This window comes from Xenopus laevis, chromosome 6S, assembly GCF_017654675.1.
Source record: "Xenopus laevis strain J_2021 chromosome 6S, Xenopus_laevis_v10.1, whole genome shotgun sequence".
NCBI lineage: Eukaryota > Metazoa > Chordata > Amphibia > Anura > Pipidae > Xenopus > Xenopus laevis.
The window spans coordinates 125,767,238-125,791,175 of NC_054382.1; the positions used below are offsets into that span (position 1 = coordinate 125,767,238).

Below are 23,938 nucleotides of genomic sequence, written 5' to 3' on the forward strand. Positions count from 1 at the left end.
GGATACTTTCATGGGAAAACATGTTTTTTCAAAACACATCAGTTAATAGTGCTGCTCTAGCAGAATTCTGCACTGAAACCTGTTTCTCAAAAGATAAAACAGATTTTTTTATATTCAATTTTGAAATCTGACATGGGGCTAGATATTGTCAGTTTCCCAGCTGCCCCCGGTCATGTGACTTGTGCCTTCACTTTAGGATGGAACTACTTTCTGGCAGGTTGTATTTTCTCCTACTAATGTGACTGAATCAGTCTCAGTGGGACTTGAATTTATATCACTTGGATTTTATATCACTCCAACTTGCAGTACAGCAGTAAAGAGTGACTGAAGTTTGTCACATGACTGGGGAAGCTGGGAAATTGACAATATGTCTAGCCTCATGTCAGATTTCACAATTGAATATAAAAAAATCTGTTTGCTCTTTTGAGAAATGGATTTCAGTGCAGAATTCTGCTGGAGTAGCACTATTAACTGATGTGTTTTGAAAATGCGTCTATTTTGGACTCAATTCAAGTATTTGAAGTTAAGGACACTGGTCGCCTTTTTTTTTTTTAGTGCATTTTGCATTTTAAAGGGAAGAACCTTAGTCCCTGAGTAACCTAATCTTCAGTAACATTGGAACCCTTCAACTTTTGGCCAGGAGATTTTACCTTCACTATATTATGGGGTTGATGGCTTCCATCTGCTCAATCAGTTACAAAACTCTAGACTAGGGATGGGTGAATCTGACTCGTTTTGCATCACCAAAAATTCACAAAATGGCAAAAATTAGCTGGAATGCTTTGGGGTCTATGAGAGACAAAAAATTTTGGAAGCACTGCAAATTTTTTCACCCGTTATAGTCTATGGGGCAGATTTACTAAGGTGCGAAGTGGCTAACGCTAGCGACATTTCGCCAGTGTAGCCGCCCGCAGGGACATTGCCAATTTACTAACAGGCGAAGGGGCCAATTCACTAGTGAAACAGACCATCATTGGTGGTTATTTGCAGTTTATTGCTAGGCGACTTTACGATCTGGCGAACAGACGTTATTCCGCAAATTCACTAAAATGTGGATTTTACTGAACGTTACCTATTTCACCAGAGTTGACTTCGCCACCTCAGACCAGGCAAAGTGCTATAAAGCAGCTAGATCTTCCTCAATCTTCTGTCACTTACATCATATTCTGTGAGCCGAAAATGCATTAAAGTAGAAAAAAAAACACGCTGGTCACTTTTCCTTTTTTTAAGCGGGATTGCCTGCAAAAGTCCTAACTCGAACTTTTTTGGGTAACCGGTTTTGCCCAGACATTTTCAAACATATGGAACATTAATTTTACAGTGGGCTCTTGTGTAGGGCATTAGAAGTGTTGCGATGGGTGCAAAACGGACAATGGCGAAAATTCGCTGCTTAGTAAATCTGCCCCTATGAGCATCGTTTTTGATGCAAAACCTGGCAAAAAAATTCACTCATCACTACTACAGTCAGGTATTTATGCTAAGCCAATGTAAGAGTATTCCATCCCTCACAGCTTATTCATGGAAGATCATAACTATGGTGGAACCGGCAGTGCCTGGGCAGAGTAATAACCAAAACCACAATGATTGAGGCTTAGTCCTGTCTGACAGCCCATGCCCGGAGCTTGCCGCTTCTCTCTCTCCTTTAATCTCTCCAACAGAAGAAATATGTTGAAAGGAAACATTTTTAGCATTAACAAATATTTTTGAATTTAAGTAGAAAGAATGACTTTTTTTGCGGGAGAGAAACATTAAAGACAGTGACATATTTGTATAAACACGTGTGGATCAAAGCCACCATATTCTCTTGCCTGTTACCTGCTCCCCTTATTAAAGGGCAATTATACAGATCGTTTGTGTTAAACAAAGAAACAAGACGTCTTATGTCTGGTTTAAGGGTTGAGTTGGCTAGTATAGAAAGGCCATTTGCCCAGGGACCCTAAACCAATTATTGAATATTCTACTATGTTAGATAGGGCCCATTCCAGTTTTGTTAGGAGCTCTGTATTTTCTACCCCATATCTGTGCCTAATGTTGTGAAGAGGCTACAGCTCTTGCTTTAAATACACCCTAGAGCCCTTGCTATATTATTCATATCCAGTATAATTACTAAATATTCTCTTGGACTCGAAACCATGCCTCTTTGGCCTCCCTTAAAGGGATACTATCATGGGAAAACATGTTTTTTACAAAACAGTTAATAGCGCTACTCCAGCAGAATTCTGCACTGAAATCCAATTCTCAAAAGAGCAAACAGATTTTTTTATATTCAATTTTGAAATCTGACATGGGGCTAGACATTTTGTCAGTTTCCCAGCTGCCCCAGTCATGTGACTTGTGCCTACACTTTAGGAGAGAAATGCTTTCTGGCAGGCTGCTGTTTTTCCTTCTCAATGTAACTGAAGGAGTCTCAGTGGGACATGGGTTTTTATTATTGAGTGTTGTTCTTAGATCTACCAGGCAGCTGTTATCTTGTGTTAGGGAGCTGCTATCTGGTTACCTTCCCATTGTTCTTTTGTTTGGCTGCTGGGGGTTAAAAGGGAGGGGGTTGATATCACTCCAACTTGCAGTACAGCAGTAAAGAGTGATTGAAGGTTATCAGAGCACAAGTCACATGACTTGGGGCAGCTGGGAAATTGACAATATGTCTAGCCCCATGTCAGATTTCAAAATTGAATATAACAAAATCTGTTTGCTCTTTTGAGAAATGGATTTCAGTGCAGAATTCTCCTGGAGCAGCACTATTAACTGATTCATTTTGAAAAAAAAAAATTTCCCATGACAGTATCCCTTTAAAGGAGAAGGAAACCTAGTCAGCGCAAAAACCCTTTCCTTCTCCTTTAATCGAATGGGCAGCTGACCAACCAGTGCATGGAGCAAAGTGATCACCTTCCCAATCTGATTGGATTTCATGCAGATATTTAACAGGTTAGACAGAGAATTATGAGAATGAAACATCACACTGGACATTGAATATGTCTACAGCCAAACACTCTACTTAGGCCCCCAACATGATTCATTAGTGGACCTAAAGACCAAGCATTTGGTTTAGCCCATCGCTTAATTAACAAAATCAGAGAAATATACCCTCGTTTGGTGGCCTGGCCAAACGGGCAGATCTGAATCTGGATCTGGCCAACACTGACGTGTAATATGTAAGGAAATTGGAAGAATGTTGTATATTTTCTTAAGAAGCAGAGTGTAAGGCTTAGACTGCACATTATATTGCCTTGAATTCACAGCAAATTTGCGCCTGCCGAATATATTTGCCCATCACTGCTCTTGGGCTACTAACAGCCACTATATCTTATCTCTTAATTGCTAAATATTTACAGACCTGGCCCTAACTAATTTGTAATTCTATTTTCGGTTTTCCACCTGCCACTCACTGAGAGCTTTTTCTACTGTTTGCATAGAGGTTGCTGAAGGACATCATAGGGCATAACTAGAGTTATTATTAGTTCAAAACATTTTTAAGCAAAAATACTCTATTTGTACATTCTATACTCTGCTAAATACAGCCCTGTGTGTGCTATTGTTCTTGTTTCTTTCTACTCCCAAACCATTCCCAGCTGCCCCTGGTCATGTGACTTGTGCCTGCACTTTAGGATGGAACTGCTTTCTGGCAGGCTGCTGTTTTTCCTTCTCAATGTAACTGAATGTGTCTCAGTGGGACATGGGTTTTTACTATTGAGTGTTGTTCTTATATCTACCAGGCAGTTGTTATCTTATCTAGAGCTGTTATCTGGTTACCTTCTAATTGTTCTTTTGTTCGGCTGCTGGGGGGGAAAGGGAGGGGGTGATATCACTCCAACTTGCAGTACAGCAGTAAAGAGTGATTGAAGTTTATCAGAACACAATTCACATGACTTGGGGCAGCTGGGAAATTGACAATATGTCTAGCCCCATGTCAGATTTCAAAATTGTTCTTTTGTTTGGCTGCTGGGGGGAATAGGGCATAACTAGAGTTATTATTAGTTAAAAACATTTTTAAGCAAAAATACTCTATTTGTAATTTCTATACTCTGCTAAATACAGCCCTGTGTGTGCTATTGTTCTTGTTTCTTTCTACTCCCAAACCATTCTCTAGGGGCTTTCAAAATAATGAAGGTTTAATGAGACTTTGCGTTTCTCACTTTTAATCAGAGAAGTGCTGGTAGGGTCAGGGATAAAGACTCATTTCATGCAAGTATTTCAGTTTGACATGAATGAATGTGCTCCAGGTATATACACACACTCTGCCTTGACATGCAGAACAGGACATAGAGATGAAATGATGGAGAAAACATGGAATTCACTGTTTATCTAATGGTCTAACCCTCTGGGCAAATCAGCATTTCTTCACATTGCGCCACTGACATCTTTCTGTGAGTTCAGGTAGTTTTGTTCTCTTACTGCTGTTTCCCATCAGTTCCACAGCGGAGCATCAGTCAGAATAGGAGTAGGCCGAGGCAGAACAACAGTTATTTTCCCCAAATCTGATAAACTATCAATAATTCCATTCTCCCTGATTTATAGGGGTTGTTCACCTTTAAATTAATGTTTAATATGATGTAGAGAGAGATATTTTGAGATCATTTGCAATTGGTTTTCATTTTTTATCATTTGTCGTTCATTCAGCAGCTCTCTCGTTTGCAATTTCAGCAATCTGGTTGCTAGGGTCCAAATTACCCTAGCAACCATACATTGATATGAACAAGAGACGAATTGCAGAAAACCTGAATAGAAGGATGAATTATAAATAGTAAAAATAACAATAAATCTGTCATCTTACAGAACATTTGTTTTTTTTCCAGTGGAGACACTGACCCACATTTAAAAGCTTGAAAGAATCTGAAGGTAAAAACTATAAAAAAAAGAAAAATAGAACAGTTGAAAAGATGCTTGGGGACAAATTTACTAAAGGGCGAAGTGACTAACGCTGGTGAAAAAAGTGACGTCATTTCGGGACTTCACTGATTTATTAACGGGCGCTGGCATAAATTTGCTAGCGAAGGAGATAAGACTCTAGCGCTACTTCGCACTCTAACGCCAGGCAAATTTTGCTCTGGCAAATGGTCGTAACATAAATTCACTAAGATGCGCATTTTACTGAACGTTACCTCTTGCGCCAGACTTGCCTTCACCACCTCAGACCAGGCAAAGTGCAATAGAGTAGATAGGACTTCCTCAAATAAAAATTTTAAAATTCTTCTAAGTCCCATAAAAACGCTGGTGACTTCAGGTTTTTCAGGGTGATAAGCTGCAAAAGATCGTAATTTTTTTTTTAGGGTACTCAGCTTCCCCCCTCCATTTCCTAACATATGGCACATAAACTATACACTGGGCTCATGTGTAGGGCAATATAACAACTTTATTTTATTCTATCAAGGTTTCCCGGACTTGTGTAGTGTAATGTATTTGCTGCAACATATACGTCCATTGAAATTTAACTTCCCGCCGTATGCAAATTAGCCAACGCTAGCGCAACTTCGCTTTGCTTGCCGAATTAACGCTAATGCAACTTCGACATTGTTCGGCTCCCTGGACGCAACTTCGAATTTTAGTAAATTAGCATTGCCCTGTCGAATTTTCGCCTGACGAAGTGTGGCGATGCGAGCGACAAATATCAACCCTCTGACACTAGCCATTCGTCCGTTTTAGGATTTAGACCGTTCCAGATATATATTATATAAACACTTGCTAATTTCCGGAGGTTAGTGAATTTGCCCCTTAGAATTAGCCATTTTATAACATGCTAAACGTTAAGGTGAACCACCCCTTTAACTGACACTTTTAAACAGCCGGCAGAAAGCTAGAAAAGCCCAAGTGAGTTTCTGGGGGCTGGAGACTGATTCTACAAATATAGTAATTCACAAAATTAGGAGTTTTACACTGGTAAATAGCTTGAAGCGTTTTTATACAGTCAACCAATCAGAGAGTGATATATGTTACCCTATTGGGGTCACATTTAGTGATGGAAACTCCCGTAAAAATTCACCAGCGTCAAAAAATTTTGGACACGGGTCAGAAAAGTCGTTCGGCAAAACAACCAACAACACTTATTCAGACACCCCTTGACTTTAACGCTGGTGTCAAAATTGATGCGAGCTTCTATTTTCGAGTTTCACAAATTTTTTGCAAATTTTTCACCGTGTCACCATTTTTGAGGGAAATTCGAAAATTTTTCGGCGAAACAAGAGAAATTCGCCCATCACGAGCCACATTGTAATCATAATGCAGAGACTTTCTATGACCCACAAAACCCTGAGAACAGAAGCTGAACTTCCAGCCATGACATTATGATGGACGAAATATTCTCGATTCGGCTCATGAACTTTCGGCTGTCACTCATTGTCTTCTGTTTATATAAAACAATACAGTTACAAGCATCGCCATGGCAACAGAGAGCAAAAAATGTCACTTTCCGATGAGATAAAGTTTCAGTTTAAATTCCAATGCAACACACGTTTGCCTGAAATATTTCACCGAAACCTGAACGTAAGTGCAACGGAGGGAAAATGCTGAACAAAAGTCTGGAAAGAATAGAGATGGACTTAAATGGGGGTCACAGGGGGAGAGATTGGGTGCACTGAGAGGGGCACATATGGGATATTTACACTGTGTGACTGTGACACTTGCAGATAAACGTATTTTTATAGGGAAGGATTTGCTGCTCAATAGAACCTTGTTATGGCTCCTGTTTGTTTAACAGATTAATAAGGAACTGAAGCTTAAAGGGGTTGTTCACCTTTCAAACTGTTTTTTCAGTTCAGTTGTTTTCAGATTGTTCCCAGAAATAAAGACTTTTTTCAATTACTTTCCATTTTTTATTGTTTTTTCAAAATTGAAGTTTGTGTCTCTGGTGTCTCAGTCTGGCAACTCAGTGATCCATGAGCGAGTGATGTGCAGGCCGACCCCGTAGGTAGGGCGGGTTCGGGCCGAACCCGCACTCTTCTCTGCAGGTGGCGGACGGGTGCAGGTTGAGCCACCATCAAATGCCGGCATATGACTTCCGGGTTCTTCTTTTATAGACGCTGCTCGCCCCGCCCCTTTTGTGACGTCATCGGCTGTGCAGGTCGGCGGAGGACCTATAAAAGGAACCCGGAAGTCAGGCTCAGGTGGGTGCAGGTGGTGGGTGGTCAGGTGGCGGGCATGGGTCGCACATCACTACCAGGAGCAGATTCTGAACTGTTACAATTTGCTCCATTTAGTTGATACAATTAGTTGATCCATTTCTCAGCAGCATCTGTGGAATATCAGCAACTGTTGTATCAATTCTAACAGCTGCCTTTAATGAAACTCAGGGATTCTGCTCAGCAGGGACAAAGATAAGAAATGTATCAACTAAATGTATCAATTTAGATCAGTTAAAGGGCATGTAAAGTCTAAAATAGAATAAGACTAGAAATGCTGTATTTTGTATACTAAATATAAACATGAACTTACTGCACCACAAGCCTAATCAAACAAATAATTTATGCTTTCAAAGTTGGCTACAGGGGGTCACCATCTTGTAACTTTGTTATACATCTTTGCAAGACTAAGACTGTGCACATGCTCATTGTGCTTAGGGATCGTCATAAACAAAACTGCTTTACTGCTGAAAGGAAAGGTTGTGGGAGCACTCCATGGCTAAATAAAAATGTACTAAAATACAATGGAAGTGCTACTGATCTGGCCAAATTAACAACAGACATAGAGAAAAAGAAGAGAAATTGATCAATGCACATTCCCTGGTCCCCCGTCATATAAGTAATCTATGCAGATGCATGTATTTACAAAGACAGCGTTTTTTAGTTACAAAATTAGGATCATTAAGATTGATAAGCCACCATACCACGTCAAGGTAAAACCCATATAGGGCGGACTCTTTACTGCTGCGCTGCAAGTTGGAAAGCTATGACCCCTCCCCCCAGCAGCCTATCAACAGAACAATGGAAAGGTAACAGGATTTGAAAGCACATGACCAGGCACAATGACCTGAGATGGCTGTCTACACACCAATATTACAAGAAAAATACATTTTATTAGTTCGAAATGGTAGAAGTAATTGTTTGCAAGGTACACAGCGTAATTTAGTAATAGAAGCTACACTGCGAAAATGCTATATTCCATTGATTCTGTGTGCCCCGTGATTTCTTATTCTTAAAAATAACTCCAATTGTTGTGTAAAGCAGTGGGGGGTTATTATAATGGGAAGCCACTCGGAGCTCTTTGTTTTCCGAAGTCGTCCGAAGTTTAAAAAAAATACACTTGCTGGTTCAGGAATGAAATTTTATATTGTAGAGTGAATTATTTGCAGTGTAAACAGTGTCATTTAGAAACAACAACTACATCATAAAAATCATGACCCTTTAAGTAACCAATACAACAGTGACTCAAACAGGTTGTATCACAATTTGCATAAAGGAGAAGGAAAGGCTAAAACTAAGTAAGCTTTATCAGAAAGGTCTATATAAATACACCAGTAAACCCTCAAAGTAATGCTGCTCTGAGTCCTCTGTCAAAAGAAACATCACATTTCTTTCCTTCTATTATGTACTCATGGGCTTCTGTATCAGACTTCCTGTTTTCAGCATAAACCTCCAGGGCTTGGGCTTGAGCATGCTCAGTTTGCTCCTCTCTCCCCCTACCTGCTGTAATCTGAGCTCAGAGCTATGAGGTGATGTCACACCAAGCCAATATGGCAGCTGCTATCCTAAACAAACAGAGAAAACTTCAAGAGCTGTTTACTCAGGTATGGTAAAGCATTCTGAAATCTCAAATGGGAGCAGGCACTCAGGGGCAAAAAACTTCCACCAGGCAGATGTTCAAATGTGAAGAAGTTTATTGTGTCAAAACAGCCTGACGCGTTTCGTGTTCCTGTGATTAAGTGTTTGGAACACGAAACGCGTCAGGCTGTTTTGACACAATAAACTTCTTCACATTTGAACATCTGCCTGGAAGTTTTTCGCCCCTGAGTGCCTGCTCCCATTTGAGATTTCGGTTTGTCCGCCCCTTGTGCTGAGGGCCCAGGGCGGTGCACCTGGGCCACTTCATCGACGTGGTGAGTAACTACTATCAAGTGACCCTACTATATAGAAGCTTTCTTTATGGTAAAGCATTCTGCAGAAAAATATATTGTTATAGCTTGCACTATTGTGGCTAATCTATTGGTAATAAACTGGTTCAGTAGCTTTCCTTCTCCTTTAACAAATTAATTTTTTTAACCAAACCAAAAACCAGCAGAACCTGTAGAACTCACTGTTGTATGGGTTAATTAAAGAGATGTGACATAATTTTTATGAGCCTATGATTAAGGGCAACATGCATCAGCCCAATGAATAAAAGTGCCTTCCTCTATTCACTGGAGTGCCATCCTTGTATTCAGAATAATTGTGATGAAAATGTGCCTGTTGAAGCGGTTACTTCATTGCATTGGAGAATCAATACTTTCACTGATGAAAGAGAATTTATGATTTTAATAACATTTTTACACCCTCCCCTCCCCGAATGGTACATGGGAAAATATCAGGACAACATTATGACCTTGTGCAAATGATTTGAAAGTACAAGTTAATGTGCACTGATGAGTAACAGCAAACTGACAATTATAAAAGCATTTCATTTCCAAATGTATCATTATTTGCGGAGCAGGTTTTCAAATTAACACTCGAAAAGAAAAAACGAACAATGTGCATGCCGAATCGAGTTCACCGGTTTTATTGGTAGCTGCAAGATTTCTATTAGCAGAGTTAGTTTGCAAAGCAGTGCTATAAAATCACAATAAACACCACTGGAAAACCCCTGCAAAAATCCATTTAGCCACCGACAGAATATAAAGTCGCTACACAGGGTAAAAACCATGATCCGATCTGGAAAAATGTTCAAACGTTTAATGTGAACGGAGCTCACAGAGCTCTACCGATAATGGGGTTTTTAGTGGGAAATTCAAAAACGTTGTCTAAAGGCGAAGCGGCAGAGACATAGAGCCGAGGATCTTGTAGTTCAGGGACATGTAGCTCTTTTTGTTCTGCAAAGCTTGAAGCAAATTCCAGAACAAAGGACACAGGCAGCAAAACTCGTCTCTCAAACATAACTACACTAGACAAAAGAAAATGTAATAATGATAGAACAAAAAACGAGTGGTCATTGTTTTATCCGCTATTCTAGATCCCTACCCCCCACATAAAATACAACTATCCAAGACAAAAGAAAGAACGTTGTAAAAATGTATTAAAATCTGAATTGTACAGGTTATGTGCTGCCCACATAGTTCTATTTACAGTGAAGTCCTAGGACTGCCAAATAGTGACTTTGGCACATCGCAGAGTTCCGTCGTTCTCCAAAGTCAGCATCCTCTGTGTTTCTTGGTTTTTCGATAAAGAGAAGAGGAACTCCACTCACAGTAACGGGAAGTCTGTGAATAAAATGGGAAAACAAGCATGCGTGATTCAAGAACTACAAGACCAAGAGTTAAAGTCCATTTTCAAACTTGGGAGGGGTTGGGAGCAGGAGCAGGTCAAAAACTTCCGGACATGCGCTTTAGGGATGCACTGAATCCACCATTTTGGATCGGCCGAACCCCCGAATCCTCTGCGAAAGATTCGGGCCGAATACCAATCCGAATCCTAATTTGCATATGCAAATTAGGAGTGTGAAGGGGAGAACATTTTTCTACTTCCTCATTTTGTGACAAAAAGTCACAAGATTTCTCTCCCTGCATATGCAAATTAGGATTCGGTTCAGCTGGGCAAAAGGATTTGGCCGAATCTGAATCCTGCTGAAAAAGGCCGAATTCTGAACCGAATCCTGGATTTGGTGCATCCCTAATGCGCACTACTATTTCCTTATAATACAGTATATTCAAGAAAAAGTGTTTGGGAGAGAAAATTACAATGTATCCAGCAATGTTCCCTCTAATCCCTGCTCGCCTATGTGCACAAAAAATATTGCAGAAAACTGTGCTGCAGTCACAATAAATGCAAAATTTTGAGTTTTCACACAAAATTCTTTGTGCGCACAACAACTTGTTGTGTATGCTGACCTCAATATTTGTGTGCGCATGTACGCTTAGAGGGAACATTGGTATCAGTACAGGGGATGAGATTTTGTACCATGTATGTTAGAACAGAAATACTGCTATACTACTATAGGGCCATGATATAAATCTTTATACTTTGCAGTGACTCGTACTATGGGGCATTGTATACCATAACCCCAAAGCTGATAGGTGAAAGTATTTAGAAAAACTGCTTTAACTGACTGCAAAAAATTAGATGAATATATACAAAGTAGCTTAACTGCATTACAGCAGGGGGGGTCAGAGGCCTAGAATGCAGGGTCTGCTGTATGGTTTCCCAACCTGCTGGGGGGGCAAAAGAGCAAGACAGAGGGCAAAAGGCGAATTTTCGCCGCCTAATAAATTTGCCCCATTGTAGGTCATCCATGGATATCGTGCACTGACCAATATAGTTATCTTACAGATATTTTTTAACCTGTCCTGTCGATTAAACAACCGATCAACATGGAACAAAAATTGTCAGGACAATAATTCACCCACAAAGTTCGACTATTGTTTTGTATGATTATATCTGCGCATGTATGGTCAGACATTGATGAGAGGTTGGATCCCATTGCCAAATATCACCATAAACCATGGGCATATTCTATGGCTTACAGGTTTGAAGTTTGCCCACGAGATCCGATATTTGCCTTAGAGCTGGACAATTAGATCAGACTAAACTGCCCTCAAACTGGGTTGATTAAACCAGAGCTTAAACTGGACCACAAGATAATGTTGGAACATATAAAGTGACTAATATATGTAAGTAACAAAGTGACAGTTCATGCGGATAATAGTATAAGGGAAAAGACAGGCAAAATTATATTAACTTTTAATATGTTATAGAATTACCTATTCTTAACTTTTAAATGGTCTTCATGTTTACATTCATACATTGTAATTTTTGCCTTCTAATTCTCTTCTTCCAATTTAAAAATATTTGGTTTGGGGTAGCGGACCCTGACAAACAAAATACTGTTGCTGTACGAGAATATAGTTTTATTGCTATTCTAAGGGTAAGGGCGCACAGTCCCCGAACTGCCTTCCCGTCAGCTATAATGAAAATTCGCCAGCGGGATGGCACTCGCGGCGCTTCGTTTTCCGAAGCTGCCTTTAGTTTCCTCGTGAGGCAACTTTAGTAAACGAAGTGCCGCGAGTGCCACCCCGCTGACAATTTTTCATTCTAGCCAGCGGGAAGGCAGTTAGGGGAGATTGCGCCCGAAGAAGAGGAGATTTGTCACCCGAATCTGCCCGTGCGCCCTTACCCTTAACCTCATCTTTTCTAGTCCTCCTCCTATTCATATTCAGTTGGTCATTCAAACCACTGCATGGTTGCCAAGGTAAATGGGACCATACAACCAGATAACTGCTAAAATTGCAACTGGAGGTGTTGAAAAAAAAAAAGACACCACTCTAATTCAATAATAATTCAGATAATAAAATAATGACGAAATGCAAACTGTAAGAATATCACGGTCTACACACATTATACACAGCCTTTTTAGCAGGAAAGAATTTGCCGTCGATTAGCATCCCAAAATGTGACGTTTTCAATATACTGAGACGTAGTATTGAACACGTCAAAGTTTTTTCTTGATAAATATATTTGTAATGGGGCTATTAACAAGAAATTTATACCAGATGTCGGCAGCAACTCAAGTATTCCACACAAAGAACTCAAATCAACCATAAATTAAGTTATGTTTAGTAAAGTGGAATGACGCAGGGAATAAGTATTGAACACATGAAGAAAAAGAGGTGCAAAAAGGCATGGAAAGCAAAGAAACCTGCTGAAATCTGTCAGTATTTAGAAAGCAATAATGCCCCCCATCATTGCAAATTAATATAAGCTGGTTTAGTCCTATTTGATGGCCTATAAAAAGGTTTCTCATTACCAAAGTATCACACAAGAAGCATCTCATAATGGGTAAAAGAAAAGAATTTTCTCAAGACCTTCGCAACCTTATTGTTGCAAACCATACTGATGGCATTGGTTACAGATGTATTTCTTCTGAGTGTTCCAGTGAGCACCATTGGGGTTATAATCCGGAAGAGGAAGGAACATCATATCACCATATCACCCTAAATCTGCAACGGCCAGGTGCTCCTCACAGGATTTCTGACAGAGGAGTCAAAAGAATAATCAGAAGAGTTGTCCAAGAGCCAAGGATCAATTGTGGAGAGCTTCAGAGAGACCTTGAATTAGTAGGTACAATTGTTTCAAAGAAAACAATAAGTAATGCACTTAACCCACACGGCCTCTATGCGCGCTCACCATGCAAGACTTCAGTGCTGAAAAAAAGCATGATGAAGCTCATTTAAAGGGATACTGTCATGGGAAAAATGTTTATTTCAAAACACATCAGTTAATAGGGCTGCTCCAGCAGAATTCTGCACTGAAATCCATTTCTCAAAAGAGCAAACAGATTTTTTTATATTCAATTTTGAAATCTGACATGGGGCTAGACATATTGTCAATTTCCCAGCTGCCCCAAGTCACATGACCAGGGGCAGCTGGGAAATTGACAAAATGTCTAGCCACATGTTAGATTTCAAAATTGAATATAAATAAATCTGTTTGCTCTTTTGAGAAATGGATTTCAGTGCAGAATTCTGCTGGAGCAGCACTATTGAAGGGGATGTAAAGGCAAAAATATAAAATCCCATTTTTACTTTCTTTAATGAAAAAGAAATCTATCTCCAATATACTTTAATTAAAAAATTTCTACTGTTTTTATAATAAATCTTACTGTAAGCAGTGAAAATCTCCCTTCTTTTACTGCTGTGGATAGGACGGTCCCCAACTGCTGTGCAGGTAAACGATCATACTTTCAAATGGCAGGGGGAGCCCCCCCACTTTACTTCCCAGAACTCGAGCACCATTGTTGGATTCCCTGTAGAGATTTGTATCCAGAGACTCAGTGCAGTCTTTATATTCTGATTATTAATCAGTCTTACTGTATTGGCTTCTATGGCAAATATTATTTGACTTGTGCTGTTTTTTATAATTTATGACGATCCCTAAGCTTAACCGCCCAAATGAAGCCCAGACCACACTGAGCATGTGCGAGTCTTGATATTGCAGAAATGTCTAACAAAGTTACAAGATGACAGCCCCCTACACCAACTTTGAAAGCATAAATAATTTGTCTTATTAGGCTGCTGGTGCAGTAAGTTCATGTTTATATTCAGTATACAAAAGGCAGCATTTCTAACCTTATTCTATTTTAGACTTTAGTTGCCCTTTAACTGATTTATTTTGAAAAAAAAATTTTTTTCCATGACAGTATCCCTTTAAAGTTTGCTGCACAAGATTTCGACAAGCCAATTAAATTCTTGGAGAATATCGTCTGGTCAGATCAGATCAAAATTGAACTCGGTGCGGGGCTGTTTTTCAGCATATGGCACTCGCAGACTTCATATATTTAAAGGAAGAATAAATGGAGAAATGTAATGGGGTATTCTTGATAAGGATAAGCTGCCACGATGCTGAAGATGAAACGAGGATGAACATTTCAGCAAGACAATGATCTCAAACACACGACCAATGAAGCTCTCAATTGGTTTCCGAGAAAGAAAATGAAGCTGCTTAAATGGCCAAAATGAAGCTGCTTAAATGGCCCAGTCAATCACCTGACTTGAATCCAATTGAACATTTATAGAAAGAACTGAAGATCAGAGTTCATAGAAGAGGCCCCTGGAACCTTCAAGATTTGAAGACAGTTTGTGTGCAGGAATGGGCCGAAATCACACCTAAGCAATGCATGGGACTAGTCTCTCCATAGAGAAGGCGTCTTGAAGCTGTCATTGCCAACAAAGGCTTTTCTTCTAAGTATTAAATAAATGTCAGTAAGCGTGTTCAATACTTATTACTTATTCAATACATTTCACTCTACTACACAACAATTTATGGATTTGTTTTGAGTTCTTTGATGTGTGAATTATTTGGGTTGTTACGGACATCTGGCGTAAATGTCATGTCAATAGTCCCATTAGAAATATTTTTACTTAGACAAACGTTGACAAGTTCAATACATATTTCCCTGTTGCATATGTACTGTATATATGTTTGTATTTATCTATCTATCTATACATACTAGGACTATATATTAATATATCTCTACATATCTATATACATAGCTACATATTTTTATACTATGAATAAACATTATGCAATCCATAAAATGGCACATTCCGCATTAAAAGTAAAAATCTTCATATGCTTCACTGTGAAATCATTTCTGTAAGGAGACATTTAGAACACTTGGCTGGGGGGGGGGGAAGTACATCCACAACAGCTACTTCATATAAAAAAAAGTTCCTGGCCCCCAAAAAGGTTTAGCTCCCCTTTAAACCCGACAAAATGATTTACATCCAAATATTATATATATCCACATATCCTACTTACATATCAATCATCCCTTTTAGAAAGTCTGCGCCTAACGTGTCTTGGGGGCTCCCAGGTATCACTATCATCAGTATCTTCATTCTCTTCCTCTTCATCTTGGTCATCCAGAAAGTCCTCATCTTCTTCCTCTTCATCGAAGGCATCCAGACCAGCATCCTCTCTTTGATGTATTTTTGCAAACCATTCCCTCACCTGCTCATAGCCCATGTGAGATTTTGCAACCAATTCATCGAGGTCTTCCTCATTAAGGAAATTGTTTGTCAGATAGTAGTCCTTTAGCAATGCCTTCCCACTTTTTTGCTTTGGCACCGTTATCCTCTCCCAGTTATTTGTCCTTCTAGGACCCTTTGGACGACCTCGTCCCCTCCCCCTTCCTCTTGGTCTTCCTCTGCCCCTTTTTCTAGTGGAGGTTTGGCCATTCATAATGTTCTGGTTCTGCCCTTGATATTGGTAGAACCATTTTAGATTGTTATGCTTACACGCATACCTTGTGTCTCCGAACCATCCCACAATGTCACTTCTAGCAAGTCCAGTTTGTTCTGCCAGCTTATCATATTCGGTAGCAGATGGCCACTGTGAAACCACAAATGCACTTTTAAGGATGTGCAACTGTTCTGGGGACTTTTTTCCAAGTTTTACAGAAAACATTGCCCCTGACTTATTACCAATAGCATCACCTTCCAAAGAATTTGCATCCACTTCTTCTTTTATAGTAGTAGCTGCGGTACTTTCATTAAGGTCACTTGCTTCCTCCTTTATACCTGTAGATCTCCTTTTCTCCGTGAACCAGGCATCAACTTCTCTTCTTGTTAGTTTAGTCTGAACCCTTAATTTGTTGACTTCCTCGTCCGTAGGTACAGAGTTTTTCAGAAAACTCTCCTCTAAAGCATCAAGTTGTTCTGGAGTCTTTTCCTTAAACTTCTGAGGTGTAAAATCTGGGAAAGGATTCCAAGTTTGCCTGCTGCGTTGCGGTGGCGGCACGAGAGTAGGAGAGTCTATGGTTTCATCACCAGAATCAAAAATCATGCCACCACCATCACTTGTGAAATGAATACCATGACTACCCTTTGAATTCCTTTGGTTGTATCGTGTATCACTAAACCATTTTTTAATCTCCCCTTTTGTGAGGCCTGTCAGTTTTATGAGGCGTTCAATTTCAGAATTATGTGGAAACTGGGTTTTTAAGTAGCTAATTTTTAGTGCATTCAACTGTTCCTTTGTTTTCTTTGAACGCATACCACAATCACCACCCATCCCAGTCTGTTCTTGCTTAGGAATTTGAGGAGCAGGGATAGTCAACACCCGTTTTGTTTCTGAAGCTGTTTGGGTGGTGGGCAGTGGAGCCTTCTGCAGCTGGGCATTGTTTGGAACACCAGCGACAGTCAACGCTATTGGTGTGGTCACAGGTAATGCATTTGTGCCTGCAACCTGGGTGAGAACAAGACTTGGCTGACCTACTATTTGGCACGTTTGAAAAATAGAAGGCAAACCATTGGCACCAGAGGACAGCTGAGCAGGAATCACTGTAATTGTCTGGGGGACGGTATGAACTGTACCGTTACACTGCTTACGTCGTGCATCTTCCACTTCTTCAGGTGTCCAACTGACTCCGTGCTTGAGGCGTTGTGCAGAGAACCAAATTTTCACTTGCTCTTCTGTGAATTTGGTTTGAGAAGTAAGAAATTTAATTTCTGAGACTGTAGGGTAGGGAAAATTGTTGTAAGCACTGACTAATAGGGCATTATTGTCCATCACAGCATTGTAGCTGGGAATGCTATTGACAGGTATTAAGACTTTAGAAACTATATTACAATTCTGTTGTGCCTGAAGAGTTGTGATAACTTGCGCAAGCCCAGACTGAAGAACATTAGCCGGAGTTACAACAGTATTAATGAGTTCTGGAGCATTAGTGATAATGTTATTAACGGCGTTAGCTGGTTCTAAAAGATGTGTAGGTGCCATTTTCTCTGTCTCTTCTTGCAGTTTCACCTTTTGGTCACTCTCTCTTTTTGCATCAGTGTCCTCTACACTGTCATCACCTGCGTTTTGAGATACTGTGATCCGCTTCTTGTCAGACTTATCCTTCATTAGTTTCATGATTGGCGTTTTGCTAATTGATATTCCTGGGGAGCTAGGCTCATCCTGTTCCTGGTTTTCCTCTTGAACAAAACTGCCATCAAATGTTAAATCATTAACGGTTTGTTCAAAAATTGTCTGGTTGTTGCGTTTGACCATGGTTAACTTAAAGTTGTCTTCTCCAGGATGGTACTTCATGTTGTGCTCAGAAAGAGAATCATACCGCTTCGTTAGAAAGTTACACTCCACACAAAAATAGGAAGAATTTAGTACTACATTAGGGTGCTCTGAATCAACATGGAAAGTAAACATATTTAAATCCGGAGTCTGAAAAGAACAATATTTACATTCATAACCACCTTTGACGGTTATATTTTGCTGATTGTCTGAATCATTGGGTTCTAACACATCATCTTCACTTGAAGAGCTCTCAGGAGCAGTGTTTTCTACTGGCGTAGGATGAAGAGGCCTTTCATCTGCATCGGAATTCATTTCCAGATCAGGATCTTGCTCGCTTGCGAGCACCATGCATGGTGTTGTGGATTTCCGTTTACTTGCCATAGTGCAATTAATAGCAGTCTTCAAGAATAGTACAGGTGGGAATACCTGCTGTGGAAACACTCTCTGAAATGGCTTATTTGTAGTTCCAATTATTTTGCTTATGTTAAGTATTTTAACATATGATTTGAAGCTGTAGTGCAGTATTATTAAGTGTCATGATGGTGCAGGGTTCCTATAGAAAAGCACAAAAAATATTAATGATTAAAAATGCAGTTAAATTACTTTCCTAGGGTGCAACAAAGCTTACTGCATAGGGTCACTTTTCACCTGTAATCAATATTTGATCTTTAATCCTTGAAATTTCTCAACTTACTGTTGGGACCCCAGCATCTGTACAATGTAAACTGTGTATATGATCTAACGGATTGGCAATGTACGGAGTATTCCTGTACACATGGCATTAGGGGTTGAAATACTAGTCCATGTTTGATGTGGCCTAGAAGTAATTATGGAATGGGGAAGAGCAATGAGTGACTAGATGCGGGAATTTATTGACCAATCAGGTATGCTTATACAAAAGATGATGCGATCTGCATCGGAGCTCACCCAGTGTCGCTGTGTTCTCCTGGTCGCAGCCTGTGTGAGACGCCAGCCACTTCCCGCCGGCATTCAGTATGACACTCGGTATTCTCATCACGTTCGGCGCTGATCCAGGACACGATATGCAGACTACAGCATCGATGTAAAAAGTAGGCTTTATTTCAACACACACATGGTTGGGGGTTACAGCGGTGGGTATGCAGCCCTGCATACCCACCGCTGTAACCCCCAACCATGTGTGTGTTGAAATAAAGCCTACTTTTTACATCGATGCTGTAGTCTGCATATCGTGTCCTGGATCAGCGCCGAACATGATGAGAATACCGAGTGTCTTATACAATCAGGTATGCTATCTGACAAACAACCCATGGGGGGGGGGTCAGAAACAACATGGTAACTTTTTTTGTTCCCAAACTAACGGATACCCAAAGTAAATAGATATCAGTCAGAATCAGCAGACCACCATACACATACCAATCATTATATATGCATGCCCAGTTTTACATACCCACAAGGCCTGTCCTTTTATGATAATGGACCTCCAAAAGGTTTAGACCATACAAAGCACAAAATTGAAGGCTGATTGTTTTAATAAAGGTTACTAAACTTCGCCATAAGTTTAAACCCATTGTAGGGGTACCATAGAACTTACTAAGTTTCAGTTTACATCTGCCTAAATGAGGATCAGTGATTATATTATGGTGATTGCATTACCTTTAAGTTTAAAGGAGAAGGAAACCCTGTAGAAAAAAAACCCTGTACCCCCCACCACACACAGACCTCCCTCCCTCCTCATCCTAGGCTAACTGCCCCCCCCCTGGGGAAATGCCCCATACTTTATACTTACCCCTAATCGCAGATTCTGGCAGCGGACTTCACGGCATCAATCTTCCTGGTCCTAGGTAAGTTGACTGAGAGATCGGCATGTCGGCGAATGTGCAGTTTGTCGGTTTTCGACAGCTACGCATGTGCCGAAATTTCTCTGTCAGCTTACCGAGGACCCAGAAGATGCATGCCGTGAAGTCTGCTGCCAGAATCTGCGACGAGGGGTAAGTATAAAATATGGGGCGTTTCCCAGGGGGGGGCAGTTAGCTGGGGGAGGAGGGAGGTCTACGTGGGGTGGGGGGTACAGGGTTTTTGCAACAGGGTTTCCTTCTCCTTTAACCCCTTGTTTTGCACCTTCTCTGCTAGTGCAGAATACTCCAATACTAGACACAATACACAAGTATCTTTGGGATAAAATCTGGCCTGCCATATGCAGTGACGGTCAAGTGCCACTGATTTCAAGAAACAGTAAGAGGCCTATATGTTATGCTGTGTAAAACAGAAAAAAAAACCGGTGCAAAATAAATGGTGAATTTATCACGGTGTAATTGTAGCCATGCGAATGCCAGATTTGCTGCCGTTAATTTACATTCCGGAGGGAAGTTACTCTTAAGAAAAAACTAATTTACACTGTTTTTTACACGATGAAGCCTGGCGACATGTGGTGGTGTATTATTGTGCTGTTTTTTTACACAGCAAAATAAATATGCCTATTAGTGTGACATTAGCCAGAGGGTTTAGCAGGGGTGTTTCTGCCATGCAGTAAGGTGAGAATCTTTCCTCAGGCAGAAGTTCCCCACAAGTCACCAGCGGTGACAAAAAGCTGCTACTGGTAACTTTAACTACAGTCCTGCATCAGGTCGGGTACCCGCGGAATACCTGCAATGTTTGGGACTTGCGCAGATTATTCTTCATCTGTCCAGTGTGAGGGTGCCCAGTGGGTATCCGATTCTCTGCAGTGCGGGGCTGCAGGTGGCCAATGCAGGGGAAAACAACTATAAATCCCAATGCCATAATGCTTTAAAGTAGTCGATGTTATGTCACTTCCGGTCTGCGTGATGAACACTATGGGAATCGGATCGGGGGTGAAAATTTGTGAGTTTTGAAAGGCGGGTAAGTGGGTAAGACTTGGGGAAATCAGGGACAGGTCGGTTGTGGGTTTTATAAAAACAGACCCGTACAGATCTCTTACTTTAAGAGCCGAACTTCTGGGTTATTGAAGCAGAAATTTGGCAATTGTCTTGATTAGCGACGCCTCGGACTGGGCCCAGCTTTATCTCTGGGATCACCCCTGGGGTTAAGCATGCGGAGGAATTAGCCACAAATTATCGACCTTCAGAGCAAATTATTTGCACACAGTTATGAATGGGACCTGTTATTCAGAAACCTCAGCACCTGTGGTTTTCTGATTGAGGGATCTTTATGTATTTACATATAACACATATATAATGCAAAAAAATATATATATGTTTTCAGTGATCCGGCATTTTGTACCATTTGTGACCAAAATGTTTGCTCACTAAAAATCTTTTTTATGGGTAGGGTTGCCACCTTTTCTTGGAAAAAATACCGGCCTTCCTATATATTTAGCTTTTTTCCCTATTAATAACATTGGGATCAACCATCATTTTTACCGGCCAGGCCGGTAAAATACTGGCCAGGTGGCAACCCTAGTTGTGGGTAAAGTGTTTTGAGATCAGTCTATATAAATGTGTGTGTGGGGTAGGTAGGGTTGCCACCTGGCTGGTATTTTACTGGCCTGACCAGTAAAAATGATGGTTGATCCTAATGCTATTAATAGGGAAAAGAAATCAATATATAGGAAGGCCAGTACTTTTTTACAGAGAGGGAGGCAATCCTAGGGGTAGGGACTAGTGATGTGTGGGCCAGCTGATACCCGCGGATCGGGCCGACCTTGTACCCCCCTTTCCGGGGTCGCGGGTAGGGTTGCCACCTTTTCCTAATTTTATTACCGGCTGGTAGGGGCGGGAACAAAAAGGGGTGGGTGTGAAAGAGCTATGACGTGACGTAAAAAGAGGCAGGGCCACGGTGCGGAGCTGTGTGACGTCAAAAACGGGCGGGGCTATGGTGTAAAAAGGGGCGGGCTGCTGCACGTTGCTGTGAAGACAGAGGACAAAAGCTAAATTTTACAGGGGATTGGGGGCGGGCCGAGTGGTCTTTTTCATGGTATTACAAATTTACCGGCAGCTACATTGCCTGTAAATTTGTAATACCGGCCCTGCCTTGGCAGGCATTTTACCAGCTAGGTCAGTAAAATACCGGCCGGGTGGCAACCCTAGTCGCGGGTGGGTTGAGCTCTTCTGACCGCTCTCCCCGCCCGCAACCTTACAAAAGCAGCTTCCGGGTTGAAGTTTTACAGAAGCTCGCCTCGACCCTTTTGTAACGTCATCGACAGGTGGGGCAGCGCGGGTCTATAAAAGGAACCCGGAAGTCAGACCCGGGTGGGGTGGGAAAAGCCCGACCCGCACATCACGAGTAGGGACAAATCAAATTCTCCATTTTTTTGGGATTCAGCTGAATCCGGACTCCTTCGTGAAAGATTTGACATATGCAAATTGGGTACTGGGAGGACTAAAGAGAACTACGCTTGTGCAACGAGCGGTTAAACAGTTTTTTGTTCAGTTTTTCCTTGTTTGTGTGATAAAGTCACGCGACTTTTAACGTGGTTCACCCAAATCTGAATCCTGTGGGGGGAAATAGGCAAATTGTGAATTCAGTGCCTCCCTGGGGCGTGTAGGTGATTTGTGATGTCATCGCGTGATGTAATTTCCGTCAGAGAATAGTTTGTTTTAGAAGTCTGTGGTAAAGTGCCAGAGTTATCCTGTCACCTCAGAGCTGGATATAAAACTAGTGGGCAGCTCCCCTCAGTGACTTCTGTAGCTTGTTCAGCCCTGGGTAGACTTTATCTATTTGTGAGGTATTTGTGTCAGTCAGTGTCACCTCAGTACTAACCCTCAGGCTCAGCAGGAGAGCAGTAACTGTCCCACACACTCAGTGCTGCTGTGACTGATTAGGCAGCAACACAGATTCCTTGGCAGTGATTTCCCACGAGCAACAGACAGAACAAGGCCTCGACCCCGCTCGTAATCACTGCTCTGCGCCCACCCCCTTAGGCCTCCAGCTGAGCCCCGTGTATAGGGCGTGACTGGCAGCCGCGGGCCCTTGTCGCATTTACCTGATCCGGCCGTAAGTTCAGCGCTCGGCCGCCGCCGCCTCCTCTTCCTGCAGCGGCAGCACGGCGGCCATCTTTATCTCACAGAACCCGGAGACGAGGCACTAGGCCGAGCTGGGAGTAGAAGAACCTACGGCAGCCGCTTCCTGCTCTCACGCCCGAAAACCCATACTCATTTCCCTGAAGTAAACTGCCGTGCCAATAAAATGATTGTATGCGGGGGGTTTACACTAAAAAAAAAAAAAAAAAAAAGGGGGACGGGCTCCACACACGTACGAGGGTCGGATTTTTTTTTTTTTGGCGGTAATTGGAGGCGGGGAAATTGTTTCTGTGGTAAAAATGTCTGAAACGGGACCTCCCCTCACGTAATTCCGCCCGCAAACAACGGGACAAATGTTTATCATTCGGCTAAAAAGAAAAAAAAAAACCAAAAACCCGAATTGTTACTTAGATCTGGTGACGTCACTGATTTGGTTAATTTAATTGCGTGGGAAATGGCCCCTTGGTAGGGAATGTCGGGTTGGATCAGATGAAACACTGATATGTATTATACACTACATGGATACAATGTGCAGCAGTGCGACTACTGGCTCTTTCCAATAAACAACTGTAGATAACTAGGGATGCACCAAATACACTATTTTGGATTCGGTCGAACCCTTGAATCCTTTGCAAAAGATTTGGCCGAATACCGAACCCAAATCCTAATTTGTATATGCTAATTAGGCGTGGGAAGGGGAAAACACTTTTTACTTACTTGTTTTGTGACAAAAAGTCATACTATTTCCCTCCCTGTCCCTATTTTGCATATGCTAATAAGAATTTGGTTCGGCTGGGCAGAAGGATTCGGCCGAATTCAAATCCTGCTGAAAAAGGCCGAATCCTGGATTCAGTGCACCCCTAATAATAACAACAGAGGTACCAATGTGCCACCTACACCTGAGCAGCAGCCATTGCACATAGTGTGGCATTCAGTGTCTGACAGGGCCCCATCCTAGTTGCTTCGTCTCCTTCGGCGCTTCCGCCACAAACACTCCCCATACCTTACACTTCTTTTTTGCAGCTGCACTTTGGCGGCACTCACAGTTCTCAGCAGGAGAGGAGGTCTAGGCCAGCAGGGGCCCACCTCATTTTTTTCCTGGTGTCCAGGGTAGGACTGGGGGGCCCACCAGGACTTGCTGTCCAGGGCCCCCCTCCGGACCCTCCTATCGCAATGCCACACGCATATGCGCACAGAGCCACAGAGTTGTGCGGCACCCCAAAAAGTTTTTATTTTAGGACCAGATTAGAAGAGGGGGTCTGGCCCGGCGGG

At 41.6% G+C, this 23,938-nt stretch overlaps 1 protein-coding gene across 1 annotated transcript; it reads right to left on the minus strand.

Annotated features, from left to right (window-relative positions):
- Positions 1-9,665: 9,665 nt before the first annotated feature.
- On the minus strand, positions 9,666-22,934 carry zhx1.S (zinc fingers and homeoboxes 1 S homeolog). The gene is made up of 3 exons (XM_018223933.2): positions 22,630-22,934; positions 15,432-18,240; positions 9,666-10,378 (listed from the first exon to the last, which is right to left on the minus strand). The coding sequence occupies exon 2, from the start codon at positions 18,066-18,068 to the stop codon at positions 15,435-15,437; it is 2,634 nt and encodes an 877-aa protein (XP_018079422.1). The 5' UTR covers positions 18,069-18,240; positions 22,630-22,934; the 3' UTR covers positions 9,666-10,378; positions 15,432-15,434.
- Positions 22,935-23,938: the final 1,004 nt, after the last annotated feature.

What these genes read in the sequence shown, in the direction of transcription:
- zhx1.S (XM_018223933.2), bottom strand. Translation starts at nt 18,068, where the DNA reads ATGGCAAGTAAACGGAAATCCACAACACCATGCATGGTGCTCGCAAGC.